General features: G+C 35.4%; 1 protein-coding gene across 4 annotated transcripts in view; it reads left to right on the top strand.

The window, feature by feature from the left end:
• LOC115217294 (mitogen-activated protein kinase kinase kinase kinase 5) overlaps positions 1–25,828 on the top strand; it is a 137,517-nt gene that overhangs the window by 56,087 nt on the left and 55,602 nt on the right. For all 4 annotated transcript variants that reach the window (XM_029786937.2, XM_029786939.2, XM_029786938.2 and 1 more), the window contains exons 5-13: positions 7,407–7,510; positions 8,683–8,725; positions 10,014–10,086; positions 11,460–11,591; positions 16,842–16,904; positions 17,987–18,068; positions 18,738–18,933; positions 20,844–20,878; positions 22,126–22,178. In XM_029786937.2, the coding sequence (XP_029642797.1) occupies positions 7,407–7,510; positions 8,683–8,725; positions 10,014–10,086; positions 11,460–11,591; positions 16,842–16,904; positions 17,987–18,068; positions 18,738–18,933; positions 20,844–20,878; positions 22,126–22,178 (781 nt within the window). The remainder of the gene's footprint in view (positions 1–7,406; positions 7,511–8,682; positions 8,726–10,013; positions 10,087–11,459; positions 11,592–16,841; positions 16,905–17,986; positions 18,069–18,737; positions 18,934–20,843; positions 20,879–22,125; positions 22,179–25,828) is intronic.

The raw sequence follows: 25,828 nt of genomic DNA on the forward strand, positions 1-25,828 counted from the left end.
TGTCATTTTAAAAATAAGCAGTCACGTCATCAAAATCTCAAAGCTATGAGGCAGTGCATGATATATTCAAAATAACATGGATAATGTTAACACATGTACTATTCAACAATTTAATGAAGAATAAATGTTGTTACTAGGTTTGTTCTCTCTTTCTCGCTGTTTTATCCACTGAAAAAAATCTTTTACTCATAGTTTCCTTTTCTTCATTCTTTATACTCCACTTCAGGCAGCTTTTTTCCAACACTGCAAACTAGTGTTGAAATATTATAGTATTTTGTGTATATAACTGACTTATTGTAAATGCTTTTTAACAACTAAATCTTATATGGACTCCCAAGAATCATGTGGACCCCAGTTGAGAACCACTGCTTTAATGTATCATCCTTCTATTTTAAGATTGAAGCAAGTGATTCAAGATAGGTTTCACTGCTATTTCTAGCCACATGATTGATCATGTGGATGTTCCTTTGCTGCCTCCCTCTCTCCCCCCTCTCTCATAGTGTCTGATATGCCTTTAATATCTGTTTGGATTCTAGGGTCTGTATTACGTGTATATTTTGTTACAGTTAGTTGGAAGCAAAAACAGAGTAGGGTTCATGTCTGAACTCTGAGGTTTGGGGAGTTCTTAGAATATGGATACTTCATCAAGGCCTGTTTCAATGGAACAGACTGACCAAGAAAACTCTGAGAGAAAAAAAATGAATAGATTCCAAAGTTGGGAAACTACATTCAAAGCTTCAAATTGAGGTTTAACCATTTACCTTATCAACTGTTCTCTCAGTTCTTAAATAATAAGTAACACCAAAAATTATTTCATCTCCACTTCAAAAACACTGAAGATCAGCACCAAAACTTAAATAAGACAACTGTTCATAAACAAGACTGTTTGGAAGAGGTACTGTTGTGTCTTGGCAATCCATGACAACAGTAGAAGCTGCCTTACAAATGACAATTTAGTCACAAAAATACTCTCAGCATTTTATTAAGTTTTGTTTTCTAATGTTCTAGATTTTTTTTTTCAGAATTGGTGTACTCAACAAACTTTGCAATTTATCAAATCAAAATGCAATTGTTATAATATCACTCAAAAAATTTATTCGTGGGAAAAGCTTCTTTTTCTTTGTCTCTTTTTTTTTCCCTTCAAATTTTATTCAGTCCACGTCTGTACTGTTCTCACAGTTCAAATTTCTGGGTTGTCTCCCTTCAACTGTATTTTTGAAAAGTAATAAACTTCCCTTTCCCCGGAGAGATGGGTTTCAGGTTTCTTCTACCTGAGCTGACCTATTTTATGACTAGGTTGTTTTACTTACAATATCGGTTGTGAAGTGTTAAGTGCACCTTAGTATTTTGGCAATTGATACGGTATTTTGCTTTTGCTTATACCTATCAATGTGCTCCATATATCTTATATATTCGCATGAAAACACACAATGTTCTTTATTTTGTTGTTATATGGGTTACATATGAAATCATTGTATGAGTCATTTATAGTTTAGTCAGGAGCAGGTTGTTCTGCCCATGGCCTTTGCAGGTTCTCTTAGACTAGTTTAATTGACACAGTTTTAGCTTGAAAATCTATAAGTTATATCTGTAGGAAATATAGAAATAGGGAGCAAGTTCCAGAGTGTTGGCATTAGGGAGTGAAGGAAATGATTAGTTCTTTGGCCTAAGTGATGAGACACAGTGGGGGTGATGAGAGATGGGTGTGTTGTGTCTATGTGAATGCTGAAGTATGCATCTAGCTTGTTCACAGAGCAGAAAGATGAGATAGCTTGCTTGGAGACTGTAGGTTGTACTTTTGAAGAGAGAAAATATCTTTAACACTTCAGGATGCAGTCTAAGCATGTGTGTGTGTAACTGCATTCCCATCTCAGAGATACACACAATCCTCTATTGTTGATCTGACATTAAATTTGCAGAGGATTAACAGATAATAAGAGATGAGGTATTTTCTGCTGTGCAGTGGTTGTATTTTTGTTTTGTTGGATGAGAGTAAATTTTTATGATCACTCCCAGCCTGATCAAGCTTGCCTCACATCTTTCTTAGTCTCACACTCACTCTGCATTCAGTGCACTTGTTTAACTACCATACAAAATCACACTTAGTCCACAAGCATTGTAGAATGTGTACTTTACTCTTGAGTACCTCAGGCAAGTGTCTACTATTATAGCCTTAACCCTTTGATACCCGTTGTCCTCAGCACCCTCACCCCAGATTTCCTAACTAAAAGAACTAAAGAAATGATTTCCTACCTAATGTTTCAGTGTCACTAAAATGTGTTTTCTGTCTCAGTGCCAAATAGAGAGCAACATTGTCCTTACCACTTTTTTTTTGCATTTGTTTTATTGCCAATACTGGCATTTGTGGTGCCTGTCAAACCATCAGTTACTGGTTTTCCAATGCAGAGGTACTCCTCACAATATTTGCATCGGTAAACAGTCTTACAGTGTTTGGGTAAGTCTTTGTCCTAAGCCTGGGGGTTCATCTGTTTTGCCTGCAGGTATTTTCCCTGCCCACCCTGCAATGATTGTTACTGGATGCTGTTTCCACCCTTCCCACATCATGGTGTGCATCACGTAACAACCTCTTTTCATCATACTCATCTGAGCGTCATCTGCCAAAGTCAGTGTTCTTTCTTACATTGTCAACAAGTTTATCTAAAAACAAGTGAAATGTGTACACTCTCTTTCCAGTGGGGTGATGCTGTTTGAAGAAACCCATCAACATGTATGCTTTGTAGGCAGCCCACATAAAAATCATTACCATCAGGCATCTAGGCCACTTGTAATGACGGCGATACTTTTGAAGTTGAGTCACTTGGTCGTTTATGGTTTGTTCCATCGATGTGAGCATTACATTCTTTCACTACCTTAGGACAAGAGACAGGGAGGGACCCTTCTGTGTTCAGTTGCATCATGTCGCTGTATATGTTCTTGGGAGGATGATATAAAGAGTGATGTAATGAAATAGATCAGTCTTTTGTCTTTCCAAACAAAGACAGCCACAAATTCTGAATCCCCCCCTTTCCCTCTTATTATTTCTTTTTATGAGGGTCCTTGGGAATTCTCTTTGAATATCTTTCAACTAACACATTCGAATATCTTTATTGACAAGAAGAAGATATTCCACGAGTTGTGCAGACAGGTCAAATCTGTTAGTATAGAGAGCATAGTTTTGTCCAGCATATTCATTTGTCATCCTCGCAACTAAGTTTCCTGCGACACCGAGGTTGTCAATTTCATTTGCATCATCTCTTCTTCTGGTACACATTTCTGCATTGCAGATATATCCGTTTTCAGAATCTGATAATAAAAAAGATTTTATCCTCCAGTGTATTGGCTTATCTTTTATATACTGCTTGAATGAAAGCTTGTTCTTTGTTGAAATCATTCCCTCATCACAGCCAGGCACATAGTGTTGTTTGAATTTATCAAGCAAGTGATTGAATATAGGATGAATCTTGCACAGGTTACCATTCCTATGATCCTCGTTCACAAAGTGCAATAAAAACCAAATAGCACGAAATATGTTATGGCTCATGTCCTCTGAAAAACCTGGGTTCAGTAAGGCATCCTTTGACTGCCAGTACTGTTCATAGCGATCCTTGTGCACCAGCATTTCCATGGTCACCTGGAGACCAAAAAAAGCTTTGAATTCTTCCAGTGTAAGTTTTTTCTCATGCAAAATTTTTGCTGAGAAATGATTCAACTTCGCCTGAAATACACGTTCAGCATAATTCTTAGTTTCCTCAAGTAAAATACTCCATAAGTCATCATTCCAGAATAAACTAAAATAATCAATTGGAGTGCTGTCTACATTTGTATTGTCAGTTATATTCCTGAGTCCTGGTGGATTATTTGGCGTAAATTGGCACTCTCTCCACCATCCTGGAAGAGTATTGGTTCTTACACTGGGTGGAACATTGGGCCTACCACCTCGCTGGCTGCCATGTGGTGCACACCCACCATTCCCAAAACCAACACGTCCCCTATTCTGACAATCGACAGGCACTGTACCATTCACATTTGCCAGTGGCTGTACATTTTGTACAGCAGCATAATCGTCGAGATCATCGCTATCACTTTCTGGGTCTAAATCGTTGTCGGATTCACTCTCATAATCATCATTGTCGATGTCCTCTTCATCAGACAACACTTGGTTCAAGACATCACTCACAGACAGATTTTTTCAACTCATTTTCACAAAAAACAAATGGGAACAGTTTCAGTCATTGGGAAGTACTTCCTGTGCTAGTGCACGTGCAGGCCAATGATCAGATGCAACATTACTAATTGACTGAAGAGTTGTTAAGCAATATGCTTGTAAGCAGTACAACCTGGCAGCTGGTAAAGCAGCTGCTGGGGCATTTGTATCTGCAGCTGGTGGCTGGAATAACGGCCACTGGTGTTCTGAGGGTTAAGTGAACCAAAGCTGTGTGAGTATGTGGTAGACAAAAAGCTAAAGGTGTACATGTGTGTGTGTGTCCATCCTTGTTTTGACATTGTATATTAGTTGTAAATCAGTATCACTGTCATACAAGCAGTGTCATTCATATTCCAATATATTCTGTAAAACGTCTGGCCATGGGGTAATATTATCTTGCCTGGAAAATGTGAGGTTGGGAACGAGAAGGGCATCCAGCTGTAGAAAATTTGCCTCAATAAAGGCCATCTGACCCATGAAGCACAGAAAAGCAATCTTGAAATGACAGTTATGATGATGATTTTTTTTTTTCTGTCTGTATTATATTACTATAGAAGTAGCAGCAGCAATAATAATGATGATATCTTTATTGACTACAAGGGACCAAAACATTGCAGACATTGCAAGGACAAAACAAAAATAATAATAATAATAATAATAATAATAAGTGGCATGGAATAAAAAGGTAAAAAACAATGATCAAAATTTTGACAAGAAATAATCTGGTAGGGCAGGTGTGTTCAGAGAAAAATCCCCCACACAAAATCCTGAATTACCTCATGTTCCCCGCTTTCCTCTCAGAAACACCTTCTCTCAGTTTTTTTTATTTGATAAAAATGAGGTCTTTTTATTTAAATCTCTTGTTAAAACATATTTAAAGTTTAAGGTGTATCTATTGTGTTTAAAGCATCATTGTATTTTTATTGTGTGTCCAAATGAGATGCAAGCGTTCAGCAGATATGTCGTATTAATAAACATTTAGTAAAGTTTACAAATGTAGACAATTTTGTGTGCTGTGAGTAGATAGGAATGTTGACATTTCAAGCAAAGCCCGTGTTCAGAGAGAAATATTTTAATTATCATCTCATGGAGCACTGTGTAAATAAATTTGCTTTAAAAACCTAACAATTTGGGGAAACTATTTTGTCGAATTTTTCTTCACAAAATAGCTTTTTCTTTTTCCCCAACATTTTTTGTTGTTCTAATGTTATTCAGTATCAAGAGTTGTTTTATAGAATCTCTTTATTATCAAATACCATCATAGACAATATCATTACTCTTGACATATCCATTACAAAGAACAAGATACTATTACTAATATCAATGTCAGTCACTTTTAGTAGTATAGAAGATATAATTTACATTGCTTTTGTATTTTTTTATATAAGTTGTGGTTGCAATACTATTTGGTTTTCGTTTTTTTTTTTTTTTTACTTTTTTTTTATACAATTCATTAAAAAATATCATTGGTAAAGATAGGAAACTAATAAAAAAGAAACTTAGCAAAATTATAGGCATTCGGATTTTTTTCTTTTTTAAAGAAAGTAGAAATTATCCAGATACAAGGAATGAATTCTGTTATAACACGAACATTTGACAAATGTTTTATAATCATGCAGACACACTTCCAGGGGTCAGTGAATCTATACATAAAATAGTCCAGAGCGGAATCAGCGAGTGGCATCACGTTAGAAGAATAACTAATGTGAAGAATATCCCTGGTATGGTTGGCAGAACAAGGATTATCTGTTGCAAGGGATTTAGTAATGGGCTGGTTTGAAATTCTGAGAATTTTATTGAAGGAGGCTGGAAAGTACTACAGCTAAAATCTGACTATAACAACTAAGTTAAAGACACTAACCTGAATGTGTCTCCGTGTGTAGTAGTAGTGGTAGTAGTTCTTTCTACTATAGGCAGAAAGCCTGAAACTTTGAAGTAGGGGGCTAGTCGATTACATTGATCCCAGCGTTCCTCTGGTACTTAATTTATCAACCCTGAAAAGATGAAAGGGAAAGCTGACCTCGGCAGAATTTGAACTCAGAACATAAAGACAGACAAAATACCGCTGAGCATTTTGCCCAGTGTGCTAATGATTCTGCCAGCTTTCCCCTGAAAGGACGAAAGTCAAAATTAGCCTCAGTGGATTTTGAACTCAGAATGTAGACAGACAAAATGTTTCACAGTATTTTGTCCATTTTGCTAACAATTCTACCAGTTCACCACCTTGATGATGATGATGGTGGTGGTAGTGGCGGTGGCAATGGTGGTGGTTTCTACTAAAGGTACAAGGCCTGAAATTTTGGGGGAGGGGACTAGTCAATTATTTTATGATGTCAGACAAAAATTCTCATGGACACACAATTTGAACTCTTGAATTAGTTAGAAAGAAAATACTTTTTGCTTTATCATTGCATTCTTTGTTGTTTTGTTTTTTTAACTAGGATTAATTTCACAACATTGTTAGGTTTTTTTTTATATATTTGTTTTTTCTTTTTATGAAAGGAGTGAAATCGAGCTTCTGTAATTAATCTGTGTGTTAGATTAGGAAACTGAAAATGTTGTTTAATTTCTGATTATTTTGAATGGAAAAATGTAACTTATCAGTTGTTGGTCAACTACAGGTAGTCATTCTACTTGTTAAGTGTAAGTTCATCATCATCATATAACAGTCAATTTCCAAGCTGGCATGGGTCGGATGGTTTGACAGCTGGCAAGCTGGAGAGCCACACAAGTCTTCAATTGTCTGTTTTGGCATGGTTTCTATGATTGGATACCTTCCTAATGTCAACTACTTTACAGACTGCACTGGGGGCTTTTTATGTGGCACCAGCACATGTGTGTTATACATGGTACCAACTTGGGTGCTTTTTACATGGCACTAGAACAGATGCTTTTTATGTGGTACCAGCACTAGCTGAGTTGCCAAGTAACTTGCAAGATAAAGACCTCTTAGTTGAGAGAGGGAGTGGAACTGGGACTGAGTTAAAATGTGTTTCAAAATCTGTTTGAACTGATCTAAAGTTTGTTTTTCATATAATTGTTTTGCTTTTAGCAAAATAGATGTGGGTGTTGAACTGTTATTTTTGAAAAAATGTTGTCATGAACCATTTATTACTTTGATTGCTCATATCAATTATTTAGTTCTTGTTACATCCTTGGAATTTACATTTTTAAATACTAATTTCTTTCTTCAATTCTTTAGTTACAGGTCCTCTTAACGAAACACAAATTGCTTTTGTGTGCAAAGAGACACTGCAAGGCCTAGAATACTTACATAGCCGAGGGAAAATGCACAGAGATATTAAGGTAAACTTCAATGGATTTGTGCCATTTTTTTAAACCTATTGATGCTGTTGTAATCTTTTTATTGCAGTTTTTCATTTATGCCTTTGCAAGAAATATGTGTCCTCACTCAGTTTTATTGCAAAAAAATGTACTTTACATATGAGTTGTCTTAACAACGAGGTTCATACTTTTGAGAAGGCTTACTAGCTGTAAAATGATTACTTCAATATAAATAATCTATATGTAAAACAAGTGATTGTTAAAAATTCTCTGGGAGAAATTTATCATGCTAAAATGTGTCTTTTGATGATATAAAACACTGTCTCCGCTTTGTCAAGCTAGAAAAAAATGCTTCAGAGAAGGCACTTTGGGTAGAGCTGCTGCTTTTCTGAATTCAGAGATTACAGCTTCAATACTATAGACATGTGGTAAGAAAAGAATCACTAGACAGGTTTTATGGACAAAACCAACCGGCAGGAGACCCAGGGGCAGACTACAAGCAAGATGGTCAGATAACATCCACGAACTTGGTTGGTTTCGCTTGGGGACCCAGCTGGGTGAATTGGAGATGGTTGCTTCTGACAGGACTCAATGGAAAGTATGCTTAAGGACTCTGCCACCAATATGAAAACTTCAGTCTCTGCTCTCAGTCCTGAACTTCTCAGTCACTGATGGCTTGTTGCTTGGTCTACATCAGCATTTTGACTTTGAAGTATATACTGTCCTTGCAGAGTCTTTTGGTTTCACCATTCCACAATTTGTTTCTACCAGTTCTTTGTTTTTTTTTGCTTTCTGCTTGATCTGTTTTGTTTGTTTGGTGGTAGTGGTTTCAGGTTCTTCATCTAATTCAGGGTTAATGCCAAATTTCCTTGTGAATTTGCAAGCTTCCTTGTCAATAGAATGTGATTTTCTGCTGCTTTCATGTTTGCACACAAGCCACAGCATCCAGTCCTACTATTATTATTATTAGTAGTAGTAGTAATAGTAGGAGGAGGAGGAAAGTGGTAACAACTTAGCTCATGTGGTAGGCAACAGACCAAATACCTTAATGCATTCAGTTTTATGTATCTCTAGTCTGAATTCAAATTTCATATTCCGTTGTGTTTCACTTTCATTCCACAGGTTGACATTGATTAAAATATATTGTCATTTTGATAATGAGAATGAACTTTGAAAATCTTTTGCTTTTGTAGGGTGCTAATATCTTGCTTACAGAAGATGGAGATATCAAATTAGGTAAGCATAAAGGAAATTTTATTCACTGGGTTTAGATTTCTTCAATGTCATTTACCATCATTATTCCATATTTATGTCTTGGTGCCCCTTTTTTTGACTTGGGAATGCTCTAGAATGATCTATTCATTTGTGAGTGATTGTACATCTAAAGCACTTTTGGTATCTTGAAACAAATAGAGAGTTAAGAAACTGATAGGGTTTACAGAAGCTAACTCTTCAGAGACTTCTTGCTTTGATAATTTGACATTTAGTTAATATTGACTGGCCATTCCAAAAGAGTAGTGGTACAGAGAGTTTACCCAACTACATTGGTCCTGGATGAGAAATTTTGGAATGACATTTCAATTTTCTTAGAGTTTTCTTGGTAAAGTTTTCTTACCAGAACAAAATTATAGAATTCTGCTTCTTCTCTAATCCTAGTTGTCATCTTTAATTATTGAGCACCGCTGGTTTAACACTCTAACAGTCACATTACTCTATCAGCTATAATACTTATTTTGTCACATTATTTTGAATTAATCATGCATTATTCCGTAGTTTTGGGATTTTTATGATGTGATTGTTTATTTTTAGAATGACATTGTAGTATAGGTATGAGAGGCCAGACCTGGCTAGTTTGAACATAAATGAGGTAGAATTTTTGGGCCTCATATGGCCAGTTTAAATGCTAAGGAGTAATTATTGAGCACTACTGATTTAAACCAATTTGAACATAAAGCAGGTAGAATATTTGGGCCAGATATTGCAGGTTTAAATGCTAAAGGGTTAATATCATTCAATGAACAAAAACAGACACATGGAAAAACAATTTAATCAATAATGTTTCCAGCATCAATATCAAAATTATAGAAATTTATCCCACAACACATGATTGAGACAACCTTGAATTCATAATATAAAGATATTAAAATTAATGAAATGAGTGTATCTATAAGGTGCCAATCGTAATTTTAGAGCCATTGATTTTATATTTTGAGTTTCAATTCAGCTCAAATCAATAGAATAAATTTCTTACCAAAGTTGATGTAAAGCACAAATCCTTTCAAAGCTGTCACTAGAAAAAGATAGGAGTTCTTGCTGGAGAGGGGGGGGGGCTTTGTTGTATTCCTCTTAGCATTATGTAAATTGAACTGAACTACAGCTAAATATTCTCACCTGGATCTAACATTTAAAAAAAATTAATCCATAGATCTACTGTTATACAAATATGGATGGTGGGGGGGACCTTATTTCTGATATATTTTTAAATAAGTGATTATTGAAATGATTTTCTTTTTGTTGTTTTCAGCTGATTTTGGTGTTTCTGCTCAAATAACAGTTACTATGTGTAAACGAAAGTCTTTCATTGGCACTCCATATTGGTAATTATTATTATTATTATTGTTTTTGTTTATTGTCTTTAATTCTCTCTGATGTTGTAAATTTATGCAGAAGAGCATTTATAAACTCTTTAGCATTTAGATTACTCTTTCAAACGTACTGCTTATTTATTCACATTGTTTTGAATTAATCATTATCTTTGAATGATGTGATAGTTATTTTTAGAATGACATTGTAGGGTAGATGCAAGCGATTGGGTCTGGCCAGTTTGAACATAAAACAGGGTAGAATATTTTGGGCCAGATATGGCAGATTTAAATGCTAAAGGCTTAATATCATTCAGTAAACAAGAACAGACACATAGAAAAACAATTTAATCCACACTGGTTCCAACATCAATTTCAAAATCATAGAAATTTATTCCACATCACATGCAACATAAAAACCTTAACTACATAGTTGCAGTTGCTAACCTAATAAAAATTAGTGAAACCATAAAAAAAAAAAACATTGTCATTATCACACAAAAATACAATTTAGTAGCAAAAAGCTAATAATTTTATTAGTATGGCTGTATGGTAAGAAACTTGCTTTCCAACCACATGGTTTCAGATTCAGTCCCACTGTGCGGCACTTTGGGCAAGTGTCTTCTACTATAGACATCAATAAAGCTGAAAGCCTTGTAAGTGAATTTGGTAGATGAAAACTGAAAGGAGCTCATCATACGCGTGTGCACATGTGTGTGCATACACACTTGTCCCCCACCACGGCTTGACAACTGGTGTTGGTGTGTTTATGTCCATGTAACTTAGCAGGCTTTAAAAAAATAAGTACTGGGGTTGATTCATTCAACTAAAAATTTTTCAAGACGGTGCTCCAGCATAGCCGCAGTCTAATGACTGAAACAAGTTAATGAAAGAAGTAACTAATGTTAGCCTAAAGCAAGCAGTAAAATACTATAGAATGCAATAAACACGATCAGCTACACTTAGCTGCACATCTAGTGCAACGCTGTAAGGAACACTTTGGCTCAAAAACAAGGAAACTAAAAGAAGCAATTTCTTTAATCCCTTCTCTTTAGCATAACAAAATATAGCCATCATGTTCTCAACAACTTCAACATACTTCATATTCATTAACATGCAAAGGTGTTATGGTACACAAACACACAAATAACATTCACGGATACCCTACTTGGCTTAACAAAGCAACAACAACAACATTAGTATACAAACAAATTATTAGATTCATTATGGATTATGTCTACATGAATCTCTCCACAAGTCACAAACAACATAGAATAGTATATATCCCACTGTAATTGTTGGATTGTCAGGATGAAACTTTACTTTAACTACCATCTTAAATCAGTATACCATTGTAAATCTTGCTTTTTTTATTTGACTGTTTACAGGATGGCACCAGAAGTGGCTGCAGTTGAAAGGAAAGGGGGGTATAATCAACAGTGTGATATATGGGCCGTTGGTATCACAGCCATAGAATTAGCTGAGCTTCAACCACCTATGTTTGATCTACACCCTATGAGGTGAGTTACTTAAGATTTTTATTAAATATGTTTTGATTTAAAGCCATAATTGCCTTATTTGACAGTTCTCTTACAGTCTTCTATTTCACTTTGGTTCATATTATTCGATATATTGAGACCCTATAGTTCTCAAACACCGCGAATATTAAGAAAACAACACTGCACCGCATCTCTACCCAACATAGAAGACCTTCAGTTAAAACCCTCACAGTTGCTTGAAACATGGGACTTCACTATCACCAAATGTCTCACCTTGTAAAAGCAGATCCTTAGCATAGCTAGGACTGGCCTTTGTTTTCAGGGCCCAAAGCTATATCTGTCTTCAATAGTTGCTGATACTCTACAAGGTTCACAATGGGGTACTGCTACTACACAGACACACATATAAGCATTCTGGACTATATTCAGAAAAAGACCACTTGACTAATAGCTATTTAATCACTTATGAATACATTCCAGTCCCTGACCCACAAGTGTACTGTCCCTTTTATTTTCCCTATTCCTCAGAATTAGCTGGGCTCATATCTTCTCCATACTACTTTGTTTGTTTTTCCACCTCTTGTCATTCTTGCTGCATCCAATCCTCTTGGCACTGCACTAATCCTTATGCACAGCTTTTTCTCCCTCGTACATCCATTCTCTAAAAGTTTCCAGTTCATATCTTTTCTGCTTGTGTTGACCTACAGTTGTTTAAGCAGAACATTAATGACATCAGGCTCACTAGCCTCAGGGAGAAACTCACAGGCCATGCCTTTTCCTCCAGATTCAACTAGTAAAAATATTTTTAAAAAAAAGCCCAAAATGATTGAATATTTTCAGCAAATAGCAATGGTTTAATATGTATGTTTTTGTATATGTGGTGTCTATATACAGGTTTCAATTTTTAATAACTTCCTTAGCTTGACAAATAAATGCATGAAATTTTGATGCAGTAAAAAGGACATAATGGAAATTAATATGCACAAGTCAAATTTTGCAACAACACTACATCACATATGAAAAATGACATTGCTTAAATGGCAGCCGTTTTTGGCTTTGCATGTCCGTGCTCTTTCCAAACCTTGCACCATAACACCCTCAAGCGTTTCAGGCCTCACTTCTCTGATTTCTCTATTGATGTTCTCCTTCAGTTGCACCAGGGTCTCCGGTTTGTTGACGTAAACCCCCTTCTTCAGGTATCCCCACAAGAAAACATCTGGGTTAGTCAAGTATGGGGAGCGTGGAGGCCAGTTGACATTGCTGAAATGAGAAATTATTCTCTCTCCAAAGCACTGCCATAGCAACTGAATTGTTTCTCTTGTGGTATGAGCAGTTGCCCTATCTTGCTGGAACCATGTGTGAGGTCTACTTTAAATGGCCTTCACGTTCCCCAGACTTGGCTAGCCTGGATTTTTCTTGTGGGGATACCTGAAAGAGAGTGCTTACATCAACATATATTGAGACCCTATAGTTCTCAAACACCTTGAAAATTGAGCCCTTTGTGTTCCAAAATCTTGGTGCAGGCAGAGAGAATGGCATCACAGCACAGTACTACTTTGACCAGATCCTAAGACCTCACATCGTGCTTTTCTTTGTGCATCACCATAGTCACGTGTTCCAGCAGGACAATGCTCCCTCCCACATGGCCAGAATCACCATGGACTTCCTGCTTCAGCACATCATCAGAACGATGCCATGGCCAGCTCTCAGCCTGGATTTGAACTCAATTGAACATCTGAGGGATTAAATCCAGAGAGAGCTGAACCAGGTGGTCCCAAGGCCGACAACTTGTGTGGAACTGGGGGCAGCTTTCCTCATGATATGGGCACAAGTGTCACTGGCTTTTGTGAACCACCTCATGCACTCCATATATTGATGGTGCATGGCTGTTTTGAACACTCAGGGAGGGCATACACTACCAGAACACATGAAATTGAATTTATCAGATTTAACAAAATTTATCTCTGACATAATGAAATTAAAACATATTTCACAGTTACACACATCTCACATTGCTTTTGCAGTTCAGTGTATATTGTGGCAGGGGTCTGTGTATGTATGTGCTGACATGTGAGTGTATGTCTGTACAAATCTACACTTTTGTACCTAACAATATGTTTTTAAACAATTATGCCAAGGTCATGCATGGCCTAGTCATATTCCTCTATTAAGTATATTTGTGTTTTTATTCATTTCCAATTTCTATTGGTTTCAGTCAGTGTCTTTACAGACTGGCCACTCCTTGTTTCTATGCATTTTTTTTCTCTTTTCTTCCTTCTCTATCTCTTGTTTATTTGTATGATTATACATTACCACTTGAATAATTTAAATATTTCTTGTTCACTCCATTTAAGGTTGTCCAGTTCAGCCTTTTCTCTCTCTTTCTTAAAATAGGTTCTTTATTTTGGTTTTTCTCTTCTTTTTCTCTCTCTTTATTCTCTATTCTGTTTTTTCCCTCTCTCTTGTTTCTTCGTCCCTCTTTCTCTTTTATATGTGTGTGTGTATATATATATGTATGTTTGTGTGTCTGTGTTTGTCCCTTCAACATCGTTTGACAACCGATGCTGGTGTGTTTACGTCCTCTGTAACTTAGCAGTTCAGCAAAAGAGGCCTATAGAATAAATACTAGGCTTATAAAGAATAAGTCCTGGGGGCAATTTGCTCGACTAAAGGTGATGCTCCAGCATGGCCACAGTCAAATGGCTGAAGTAAATAAAAGAATAAATTGTAATGATAATAAAATTTCAAACTGAAAATCTGCCAGTGTTGAAGCACCTCATGGTAAATAATATACATTGTGTAATTTTTTTGTTGGTGTCAAAATAAACTAATTGTTGCTGCTTCCAACTCGTGAGCAAGCAACATAGTGTTGGCCGTGGGAGAAGCATGTAGCAGAGAGATCAAATGCAACCACCTTGGGATTGATCTTGAGATTTGTTAATTGAAATATCAAAACTTACTTTGACTGGAAACTGAAGCATCTTAAATTCAAATGGAGCATCTGCAGGTGTGAAAATTTTTTGAATAAAGACATTTTCTCCATTGTGACTACCTGTTATGATTGTTGCCTGTAAGACATGGGGCTCCATGGAAGTAACAATTAAGCGAATTTCATTACACAGGTGAGATGGGTCAAGATTCCTAAGCAATATAATGGGAGCACCCGGTTTTAGTGCCAAGTTATGCAGTGGCATCCCAGTGGGTTTAAGTTTGTTCAGAAATTCAACCTGATCTTGATCGACTTTTGTCAATTGATTGAAAAGTCATTTCTGATGTGTCTGTTAACTTTTGAAGAAGTTCATTATTGAGTTTATCTACCATTTCATTAGTTGGATCTTGTATAGCTGTTCACATAACCAATTGACATCAGTGTAATTGACAGATAAATTAGGAAATACTTTATCCATAAAATCCTGAAGAGAAAATATCATTTGACCACATGTAATTTCATGTAGCTGAAGTTTTGAGTTGAATGTTAAGATTCCATTACCAATCTTAAGAAGTTTGTATGATCACCTTGTAGAAGCACTCTGATGTTTGTAAGATGAAGTTTTTTCATGTCTCCAAATGTATGATTTTTTGGAGCATGCATTGACCTCATCAGCTTTTGATTCTTTGGGGATAACTGGCATTGTTTGATGAAAATCTCCTGGAAGAAGAACTGTTACTCCTCTCATGAGCATGCTATTGTTTTTTTTTTATCTTGGAGGGTACAGTCAAGTATCTCTGGAGCTCCACGATGTGACAGTACACTCATTCCAAACAATGAGACAAGTTTGTTGTGCAGAGATTTTGGAAATGTTGCACATTTGAGATTCTTTTATTGCAAGGTTTAGAGCTTGAACATGGAATGAGCAGTCCTTTCACCCATTGAGGAGGGTAGCTGCAACACCAGAGTTCAAATATCATGTCAAACAATGTCAGATACTATGACTCAACTGTTAGTAAAGTGAAATCACGTGTTTTCACGAATGTACTAACAAGATTTGTGTTCAAATTTACATTTAAATTACAACGGATACTCTCAGCCAGGTTGGTCTTTTGAACCAAAAAATTTTTCGGCCAGCTATGGGGCCGGTTTAGTATCAAAAGGGTTAAATGAGGAATATTGTTGACTGTTTATGCCTGGTGGGAATTGTTGAATGAGGGAAAGGCTATACTGTGTTAAGCTATATGTCTAATCTGGTGGTGAATGGCATCTTCCTATTTAGTAACAGAAACTTGTCAAGATGCATACATGTTGTAAAGATTTCAGATATCAAGTTTAGAGGGTTGGTGCTGTTCTTCAATTTAATAAGGATGTATGTTTCTCAGCTATACAGAACCTGCAGTTTTAAGACCTGTTAATGTGTAGCCTAGTTCTCACTGAGATATTCCATGTAATACTGTGTGATATACTGTATTCAGGTTTCCGATATGACTTGCTAGCTCTGTGTTTTTCCTTTTCTTTACATTTGAAAGATGACTGGTAATTAGTGTATCTCTCTTTGAAGTCCCTTTTGCACAGTCTGATTTGTTTCCTTTTCTTTCACTTCCTTTATTTAACAGCACAGAAGTGACCTTGGCTTCATAAACAACTAAGTTAACCTTGCATGCCTGGTCCAATGGATATGTATCTGGGTTCTTGAAGTTGCAGCCTGGAGTGGATATCTTCATTGGGTTACATGAAATAATGTTTCATATTAGGTTGATTGTTCAGGTCAGAAATTTGAACAATGTTCACAGCAGTGGAAAAGAAGACAGAAGCCTTTGAAATGTGAATTTTACACAGATGGGGCAGAATAAGCTGGAAAGACTGTGCAACAAACAGTGCAGTACTAGAAAAGCTGAAAGTCCAAAGACACCTGCTGTCAAGAATTAAGTCCACAAAGCTATCATATGTAGGACATTGAATGCCCCACATGTCATTGCCTCCAAGATCATCATAACATAAAATGTGTTGGGTAAGAGAGCATGAGGCCATCAGAAACATCTACAGACTGATGACATCAAAGAAGGAACTGAAAAGAGGAGCTTAGCTTATCATATATATGTAGCACAACACAGAGGGAACTGGAGTCTTGGCAAGATGACCCATGGACACAGGTAGGGGTACTTGGCTGATGATATTCAGACCACAGCTGTAGGGTACTATCATGGAACATCTTTTGTCAATTATTGTATCTCTATAACTATCAGGGAAATGTTTATCTATCGGGGCTAGGAATTTTGTATTTGAGGAAAATATTTAAAAATATCGTTATGAATGTATTTTTATCTGTTTATTTTCAGAGCTTTATTTCTGATGTCAAAGAGTGGTTTTAAGCCACCACAGCTAAAAGATAAAAACAAATGGTAAGAAGTTAACATGCATTGAAACAACTATTTCTTTACTTGCAATTATTTGATATTGATTCCTGCGTTCTTATAAAGGATATTTCTGTTATGGAATTTAGTACATGGTACTTGTGTGTTCAAACGACTTCCATTTTATAAAGTCAATGTTGGGATTGCAGACTAAGTGTTTTAAGGTGAATTTGGCTGCAGATGATGTTTGAAGTTGGTGCTAACAGAAGTTTGTATCTCTCAGCAATAAATTAATAGCTTTGTACTGCATCACTGAATAACAAGTAGTATGTTGTTGTTTCTGTTAGCCTGTCAGTAACTACTCAAGTATAGTTGACTGCTCTGTAACCACAAGGTCATGGGTTCAATCCCACTGTACTCCACCATGGACAAATCTCTTCCTGCTATAATATCAACTTGACTAATAATTTGAAAGAAAGAAATTGTGTGGAAGCTCTGTGTGTTTGTGTGTGTGTGTGTGTGTGTGTGTGTGCATGCCTATTTTTCAGTGACAGATATATTGACAAGAAAACTGAAAATGGGTGTTCTTTTAGCAAAAGTCCCTTTTGATATTTGTTTAACAGGAGCTGGATGCATTCCCTTGTTGCTCCCACCATCAGAAATGCAATGAACCAATATTGGACTTTTGGAATTTTATAACCAACCAACAATGTTGTTCTCTAATTATAATATGAAATAGCAAAAGCAACTTTAGTTTCTTTACTACTAAGTAATTTTAAGGTAACTCTCTCCCTATGTGTAACACCAAACTATTGTTTGTAGTTCTTCTGTCAGCTGGAATTCAACTTAGCATTAAAAGCCAATGAAATCACAATCCTATGGCAGTGCTACTTGTGTTGAGCTCTGTCACTCTACAATATTTAGACTAAACTGTAGGCATAGTACAGTGCCAATAGCAGGAGATAAATCATCACCCTCTTATTGATATTCAATTTCTGGAGAACACAGAATAAAATCTTGGTTATAAATGTAGATGGAAATTTATAAGTTATTTTAAATATGTGCAATTGATACAGTTAGACATTTTTGTTTCCAAAACATATTTTATAATTTTGTTGTGTGTATTTCAGGTCACCTCTTCTACATAATTTTATAAAAGTTGCATTAACAAAAAATCCCAAAAAACGGCCTACCGCTGACAGACTATTAGAGGTAAGCTCCATTTTCACTGACTTCATCTCTCTATATATAAACGGCAGTTTGTCTGTCTGTGTATCTGTGTGTCTGTCAGGTTGTACCCTCACCCTGACCACAGCTTTCAACCGATTCTGATGAAACTTGACACACACATAGCCCAATGTCATAATTCAAAACTAACGCAGCGAAAATTTTGAAAAGTTCCCCCAGTTCTGAAAAAAATCGATAAATTCGGCATGGGGGTCGAGAATCTAAGCTTTTTATTTGCAACACATTTTCTGTTGTAGTTTTCGCAACTTGCAATCGATTTTCACCAAACTCATGGTGAAGCTTAATGTTACCCTAAGAAACTTAATTCTGACGTTAGTTTTCCATGCAATACCTTACCATCAGAAAAAATTGATAAAATCATGCCATTTTGGGAAATCGCGTTCAAATTCAAGATGACATATTTTCGACAATATCTTTCTCAAATTGGCAGGAACTTTTTTAAATTCACAGCGAGCATCATGTCTGCTCCAGGGGCTCTTACATATCCAGGCAATGCCGCTAGTTAAGTCATACAAGATCATCACTCACTATTTTATTGTATGAGAAATGAAACTCGTTTGTAACAGCTTATTGTAGCTTAAATATATATATATTTTATCATTAATGTGTCTTATTTTGCTTTCTTTTTTTTAGCATCCCTTTTTACACCAAAATTATTTATCCAGAAAATGTACGAAAGAACTTTTAGAAAAAGCCCGTAATCCACAACATCATTTTAGTGATCTTACTGAAGTAGATGATGAAGGATTTCTACAGAATGTGCCTCAGAGAATATCCTCAGAAAATACTAGTCGTGCTCCTAAAAACAGAAATAGTCTAGAAATTACAAGTAAGTGATTGTTTCATTTTCATCATCATTATCATCATCATTTAACATCCGCTTTCCATGCTAGCATGGGTTGGACGGTTCAACTGGGGTCTGGGGAGCCCGAAGGCTGCACCAGGCCAGTCAGATCTGGCAGTGTTTCTACAGCTGGATGCCCTTCCTAACGCCAACCACTCCGAGAGTGTAGTGGGTGATTTTATGTGCCACCGACACAGGTGCCAGACGAGGCTGGCGAACGGCCACGCTCGGATGGTGTTTTTTATGTGCTACCGACACAGGTGCCAGACGAGGCTGGCAGACGGCCACGCTCGGATGGTGTTTTTATGTGCCACCGACACAGGTGCCAGATGAGGCTGGCGAACGGCCACGATCGGATGGTGTTTGTTACGTGCCCACAGCACGGAGGCCAGTCGATGCGGTACTGGCTACGGCCACGTTCGGATGGTTTTCTTGCGTGCCACCGGCACTGGTACCACAAAGATTGTTTCATTTTATTTTAATTTAATTAATCATTATATCATTAATGAGATGACTATGAACTGAAGTACAAGACAAGATACTGTGTTGCCAAAGCTGAAAAAATGGATATTAAACTGGTAATAATAATAATATCATCCAATAACTTGAATTTCTCTCTTTATTGACCATTAGTAAAGTTTCTGTAAAACCAAATCCACTGGTGACCTACACTCCTCTGTGGATTTTTGCTTTAGTGAAAGCCTGTTACGTTGCCCTTAATATTGGCAAAAGTTTCAACCTGTCTGCTATGTCAAACTGCCTATGAGCTTCTTTCTCTATCTCTTAGAACTGTAGTTTTCTAACAGATCACACTATTGCCATGTTAATGGAGCGCTTTCTGTTCATCTTTTTATCAATTCCTACATGCATCATCTACTCCTAACCCAAAGCCATTTACCCAGTTGTGGCTACTGTTGCATGCAGACAGCTTCATGGCCACAGACAAGAATTTGGTGTTGGGCAAGGAGCAAAGCAGACAAACTACTTCAAAGAGCACCACCATATGTTCCCCCCCGTCAGAGTTACTCCTCCACCCTGACATCCCATGCACACAAACACTTCTCGCATCAAGAAAATATCATTGTGCCACACTCCACTTAATCATAAGCAGTACTTACTTCTGCAGTTTAGTGTTTGAGGTGACAACCAGAGACAGAAAAGAAATTTGGGAAAATTATAGTCTGAAGAAGAAATATTAGGAAAAGTGTCTGGTATAGATCTTTTGTGGAGCTAGACAGTAGGAATGACAAGAAGAAGAGAAATGTGTACATAAAGTAATAGTGGGACATACTTTCCTATCAGTTTTATAGCTTGAGTAAAGGAATGAGATGAAAGCTAATTCAATATTTATAGGACTGACAAAACCATTAGCATGTTGGACAAAATGCTTTGCAACATTTCATCCAGCTTTATGTCTTGGGTTCAAATTCTGCCAAGGTCAACTTTGTTTTTCAGCTTTCCTTGGTTGATCAAATAAGTGCCAGTTGAATACTGGGGTCAATGTAATCAATTTATTCCACCCCCCACCCCGCACCTGAATTTGCTGGCCTTGTGCCAAAATTTAAAATCAGTATTTTAGAACTTGAATCTTACCAAATATATTATGCAGTTAAATTGGGAAGGACTTACTTCAACAAGCTTTCTGTTGTGTCTTCCAGGTAACATTATTATTCAATTTTCCACAAGTTTATTTGTATAAAATCCAATCAAATTCAGAGGGAAGGACAAAGTTGAGAGAGAATTTAGTGTTATTATTCCTTGCTGTAAAACAGCAGATTTATGAATTCATAAACAATATTTTTAACTTGATCTTTTATTTTTATTTTTAGTACATCTAAGTTAACATTTTACCTAATTTTTTGACAACTCTGCTTATATATTTTCTTTACTTTCAGTTGGTCCATTATTAAGAGATTCTCAAACAGAAAGGGTAAGTAGTTCCTTATCCTTTACTTGAAAACCTGTCAAAATCCCTAGCTACATCATACATTGGAGACCCTGGTTTACGTTTTTAGTCTTAGAAACTGCATGATTAATTAAAGATGTTCTTGTACAGGCAAGATACATGGTGATGGTAAACAATTGACTGAAAATTTATTTAGAACTGTTTTTTCTGAATTCAATTTCAAAATTAGTACCAAATTCTTTCATTGCTTTTGTATTGCATAAAAGTTTTCTACATTTGATAGAATCTATTTTGATTCTTAAAAGTTTTTAAATGCCTTCATCTAGGGGAGTTAAAGATCATCCAACACTGCTCAAAACAATAGTCAGTGGTTAGTTTGAACATCTGGAAGGACATGAGCAGAAGGAATGCTGGTGTTCTAAGGAATAACAATTTTGCTACTCTATAGAATTGGATGTGAGAGGAAAGACCTGGGAGTTGGGTGTGGAATTGGTCTACAGCTAAGTCATCAAGAAGTGCTTAGGCTGTTGTCGTAGCATGAGAAAAGGTTAAAAACAGAAACAATATTTGTTGGTCATTGAAGGCGGCGAGCTGGCAGAAATGTTAGCACACTGGGCAAAATGCTTAGCGGTATTTCGTCTGCCATTACGTCCTGAGTTCAAATTCCGCTGAGGTCGACTTTGCCTTTCATCCTTTCAGGGTCAATAAATTAAGTACCAGTTACGCACTGGGGTCGATGTAATCGATTTAATCCCTTTGTCTGTCCTTGTTTGTCCCCTCTACATTTAGCTCCTTGTTGGCAATAAAGAAATAAGAAACAACATTTGTTGGTCACATGTAATATAATGGCAGTCTTTTATATGGAATCTAGGATGTATGTATGTGAACAATACTGTCTCAGATGTGACAACAGTGCTCCTTTGTAGGTAGTTGTTCATTGATCAGAACTGAAGTAGTTTTGATCCCAAAAAGGAAGGCTAGTTTTTGGGATGCAGATTCTTGTATATTCTGTCTGTAGACTCACCAGAATAGATCAGAGACTATGAGACCTAACATTGGTAGCAAGCTTCAGGGTTTAGTTATGCATTTTCCAATTCTAGAAAGGTTGTGATAAAAATTGCATTCCAATCTCCTCACAATTCTGCCTCTCTTTTCTTTTGTTTAATGTTATTCAGTTTGACTATATTCTTATTCTGCATGTTATTCATAAGCATGACACAATAGAACATAGTTTATTTTGTTCAATTTTATTTATATATATATTTTTTTAGGAAGATCAATATGATACTGCAAGACCATGGCCAGAATATGGTGATGTCAAAAAGTAAGTTTTCTTCACTATTTCGTTATGAATATTTTCATTAGGTACTAATGATATACTGTTTATGTTTGATTCATTTTGTTATTGCTTTTTTTTTAAAAAAAAAGAATATAATGTAATAGTTTTGAACTTCATTAATATCTTAATTGCTTTTTTGACTGATTTCCAGATTTGAGTTGTTTCATCTTGAGAATTAAATCTTAATAAAAATCTGTTTTGTTTTCTCTCTATGACATAACAAAACCATATGTTTTACAAAAAAAAAAAAATAATAATTATAATAATAATATTAATAATACGATAACAGATTAAATTTGTTTAAAACCAATTGAAAATGTTCAAATCTATAACTCCAGATCTTTTAAGAATTTATTCTCTTGCAAAATGTCATCAAATCATCTTTTTCAGCAGACGTCATTTGGAACAATTTACTGGCTTCTAAACCACCCTTTTTTGTATATATTTATTTTACTGATTTGCTGCATTTTAATAACCTCACTCCAGATAACTTTGTTCTAGCTTTTGTTATATTGACATTACCTAATATTTGAATTTTGTGTATTGAAACCTTCATGTATTGTTTCACCAAATTAAATTATAGTAAAGATTCTCAGAGTGAAAATAACTGTTATGAACTTAGACTTCATAAAAGTAGGATGCTTTTGTCACTTCTGTAAGCTATCACCACTCTTTAGTTCTTTGAACTAATTATCAGGATAGATTATTTTAATTTTAATATAGAGCAATAACATAGAAATAAATTTCATAATTTATTTAAAATCCCATTGTAAAAAAAAATGAAAACTGATTCTATGCTGCTAACAACCATGTCTTTTAGTAACTAATTCATTATTCAATAAATAAGTCATGGATACTTCCACTGTCATACAACTGTGGGATATGGCTCCATGTTATCTTTCTGAACTTTTCTTGGGTGATTGCATTTTCCCCATCAGACATTCTACCATTTAGTTTTGCTCTTGTTATGTAGCCACCTAAAAGAAAGGTTTGATTTCAATTAAGTCTTGTTTTAAATACTACTTTTAAAAAACAAAGCAAACCCTATCCATTTAGAATATACTTGGGTTAGCAGATCATAAGGTAATTATTTGAGGTGATGATGGAAGGTGATGATTTGGAGCAATTTAATTTTAACACTATATCTCATCTAAGCTATTTTTGACAAACATTTTTGTAAAGTACTTCTACCCAGTACAAAGAAATGGTGCTGTTTAACGGAATATTTAATTTTCTGATAGTTAGTTTTCTCAATGACTTTGTTTTTACAGGAGCTATACTATTACTACTACTACAACTACTGCTACTGCCATTAGTACTTACTGTGTAATTGAAAGCATCCAATATTGTTAGTTATTTTAGATGCTGTATTCAAGGCTGTTCTCATTGACAATTGGCACTGTTATCTCTTCTGTAGTCAGACACTTAAAACCATTTAGTATCTTATATATAACATTTCTTTGTTAAACCTTAAAACTTGCTTGTTCTTTTAATTAGCATGATTCTTAGTTTGGCATTGCTCATGTCTCTTAGTTCATTAAGGCTCATCTAGTTGAGTTGTTCTTGCTTTATTATTTCTTTCTTTCAACAATTTACTATATTTCTTATTTCAGATATTTCATCTTCTAAAATTAGTTTCAGTTTGTATCCATTTTCTAGCTCACAGATTTTTGTCACTTAATAATTACAGTTTCTTCAACAAAATGTGTTCATTAAAGGCTTTGTTCATAAAAGTCAATTGTAATAAAACAAATCTTGCTAAATTTGTTTGGAGTCACAAATTTCCATTGGACATATCTCCAGTTTCTTTAGTGTTAAGTGGGAATCATGAGATTTTGTAGAGCATATTAGCTTCTTTGGCATTAATGGTGATAAAACTTTCTCTTGATAGGATTTTGGTCGATTACAGTAATAATTTCCAGGCAGAAGAATTGAACTAAGCATTAGAAACTAATTTCATCAATTTCAATGTTGCTGCAGCTTAAAATAGTAAACTCTAAGACATTGGTGGATTTAGCCACTAAGAACTAAATATTTTAGATGCAACAGTGTTGCCTATCCAGTGTCTATTAACTTAGTAATTTATGATGTTAATACTCTTAAAGTTATTACTTGTAAAATAAACTGTTATTTGAAGGGGTGAGAGTGGAATGTAAAGTAATTTTTTTTAGTATCCTTGTAACATTTGCATAAGTTACAAACCACAGTATATTTTACTATTGCTTTCTTTATATCAATAGAATGTCTTCAGTTACCATTACTGTGATTGTACCCATGGCCAAGATACTGAATTCTAAAAGAATCTCGTTCATCTAAATTAAGTCTTCACCACTAAGCAGAAGAGCACTAAAAGTGAAAAGTTTCATTAGTTTGCAATATTAAATTCTTCAATGAATGTAGTTTGGGGAATAATGGGTCTTTCTAAATTGATTTCACTGAACTCCATTGCATGTATTATTGGACCTACTAGATTTAAGTGGTTTAACTCTTTCATTACTGTATTTATTTTGAGATGCTCTGTGTTTCTTTCTATTATTTTAAATATAACAAAGAATTTAGTAAAATAACTTAGTTATAATTAAGCTGATGTTAGGAACATAAATTGTGACTAAGGCTTAGTGGAAGATTTTAATTCAAAACTTTTGAAAACGAGACATTTATACTACATAACCAAAGCTGGTTTCAGCCAGGTTGGTAATGAAAGGGTTAAAATATTTCTTCATTCTCAACATAAGTATCAACTGTAATCTGTTTTACTTCAGATATGAAAATTATGTATCTTTTATTAACTTTTTTTTTTTTGGAGAATGAGTTATTTTTCTTTCTTTTTATTTTTTAATTTTTTATTAATGTCAAAATACAGGCACATCTCAAGGAAACAAAACTCATTCAAATAGTGGATTGTTATTTAAGACAAATACTCAGCTGAAATATTATTAACTACACATGATAAAGATAGGAATCTTCCACAATTTGTCATAGAACCCAACCTTCACCCTCAAAGCTATAATTGCATTATAATGTTTCTTCAGAGCTACAAAGTACCTCAAGCTTACCTTTTTGTGAAGCACAAATGTGTCTCACACTTACTATATTACCCACACTTTTGGGTTGGCATGTGTTTATGTGCAAACACACAAACACACCTCTGAAGAAACATTATAAAGCAGTATCATATCTTGCTTATATTACCTGTGACTTGAATATATCCTGAACCTGCTTACTCTTCCTCTATCTAAGCCAGTTAATTCATGTTCTTTTTATCATACATCAACTCCATTAGTACCCCATTTTCTCAAAAAACTTTTTTCAAACATTCTCCTTACCTTGAATTTATATTTCTTTTGAACACCTATGTTACCTCTACATTATCACCTTCTAGCATGGAACTATTCAAATAAGATACCATTTACTCTAATTTTTTTTTTAGTTATTTGATCCCTCAGTCTGTGAGTGACAGAAAAGGTATTGGGCACAGTTCCTTCCTCTTCCAAAATTAAAAAGAGAAATATTGGTAACCTTCTGTTTCTGTCATAGAAGTGTTTGGACTTCATTTTCTGAAATGCAATTACAAATAGAACATGTTAGGAACCAAAACATTTGAGACATGATAAAGTAAATCTGTTCACCTCATC

This window comes from Octopus sinensis, linkage group LG11 (genome assembly GCF_006345805.1).
Source record: "Octopus sinensis linkage group LG11, ASM634580v1, whole genome shotgun sequence".
NCBI lineage: Eukaryota > Metazoa > Mollusca > Cephalopoda > Octopoda > Octopodidae > Octopus > Octopus sinensis.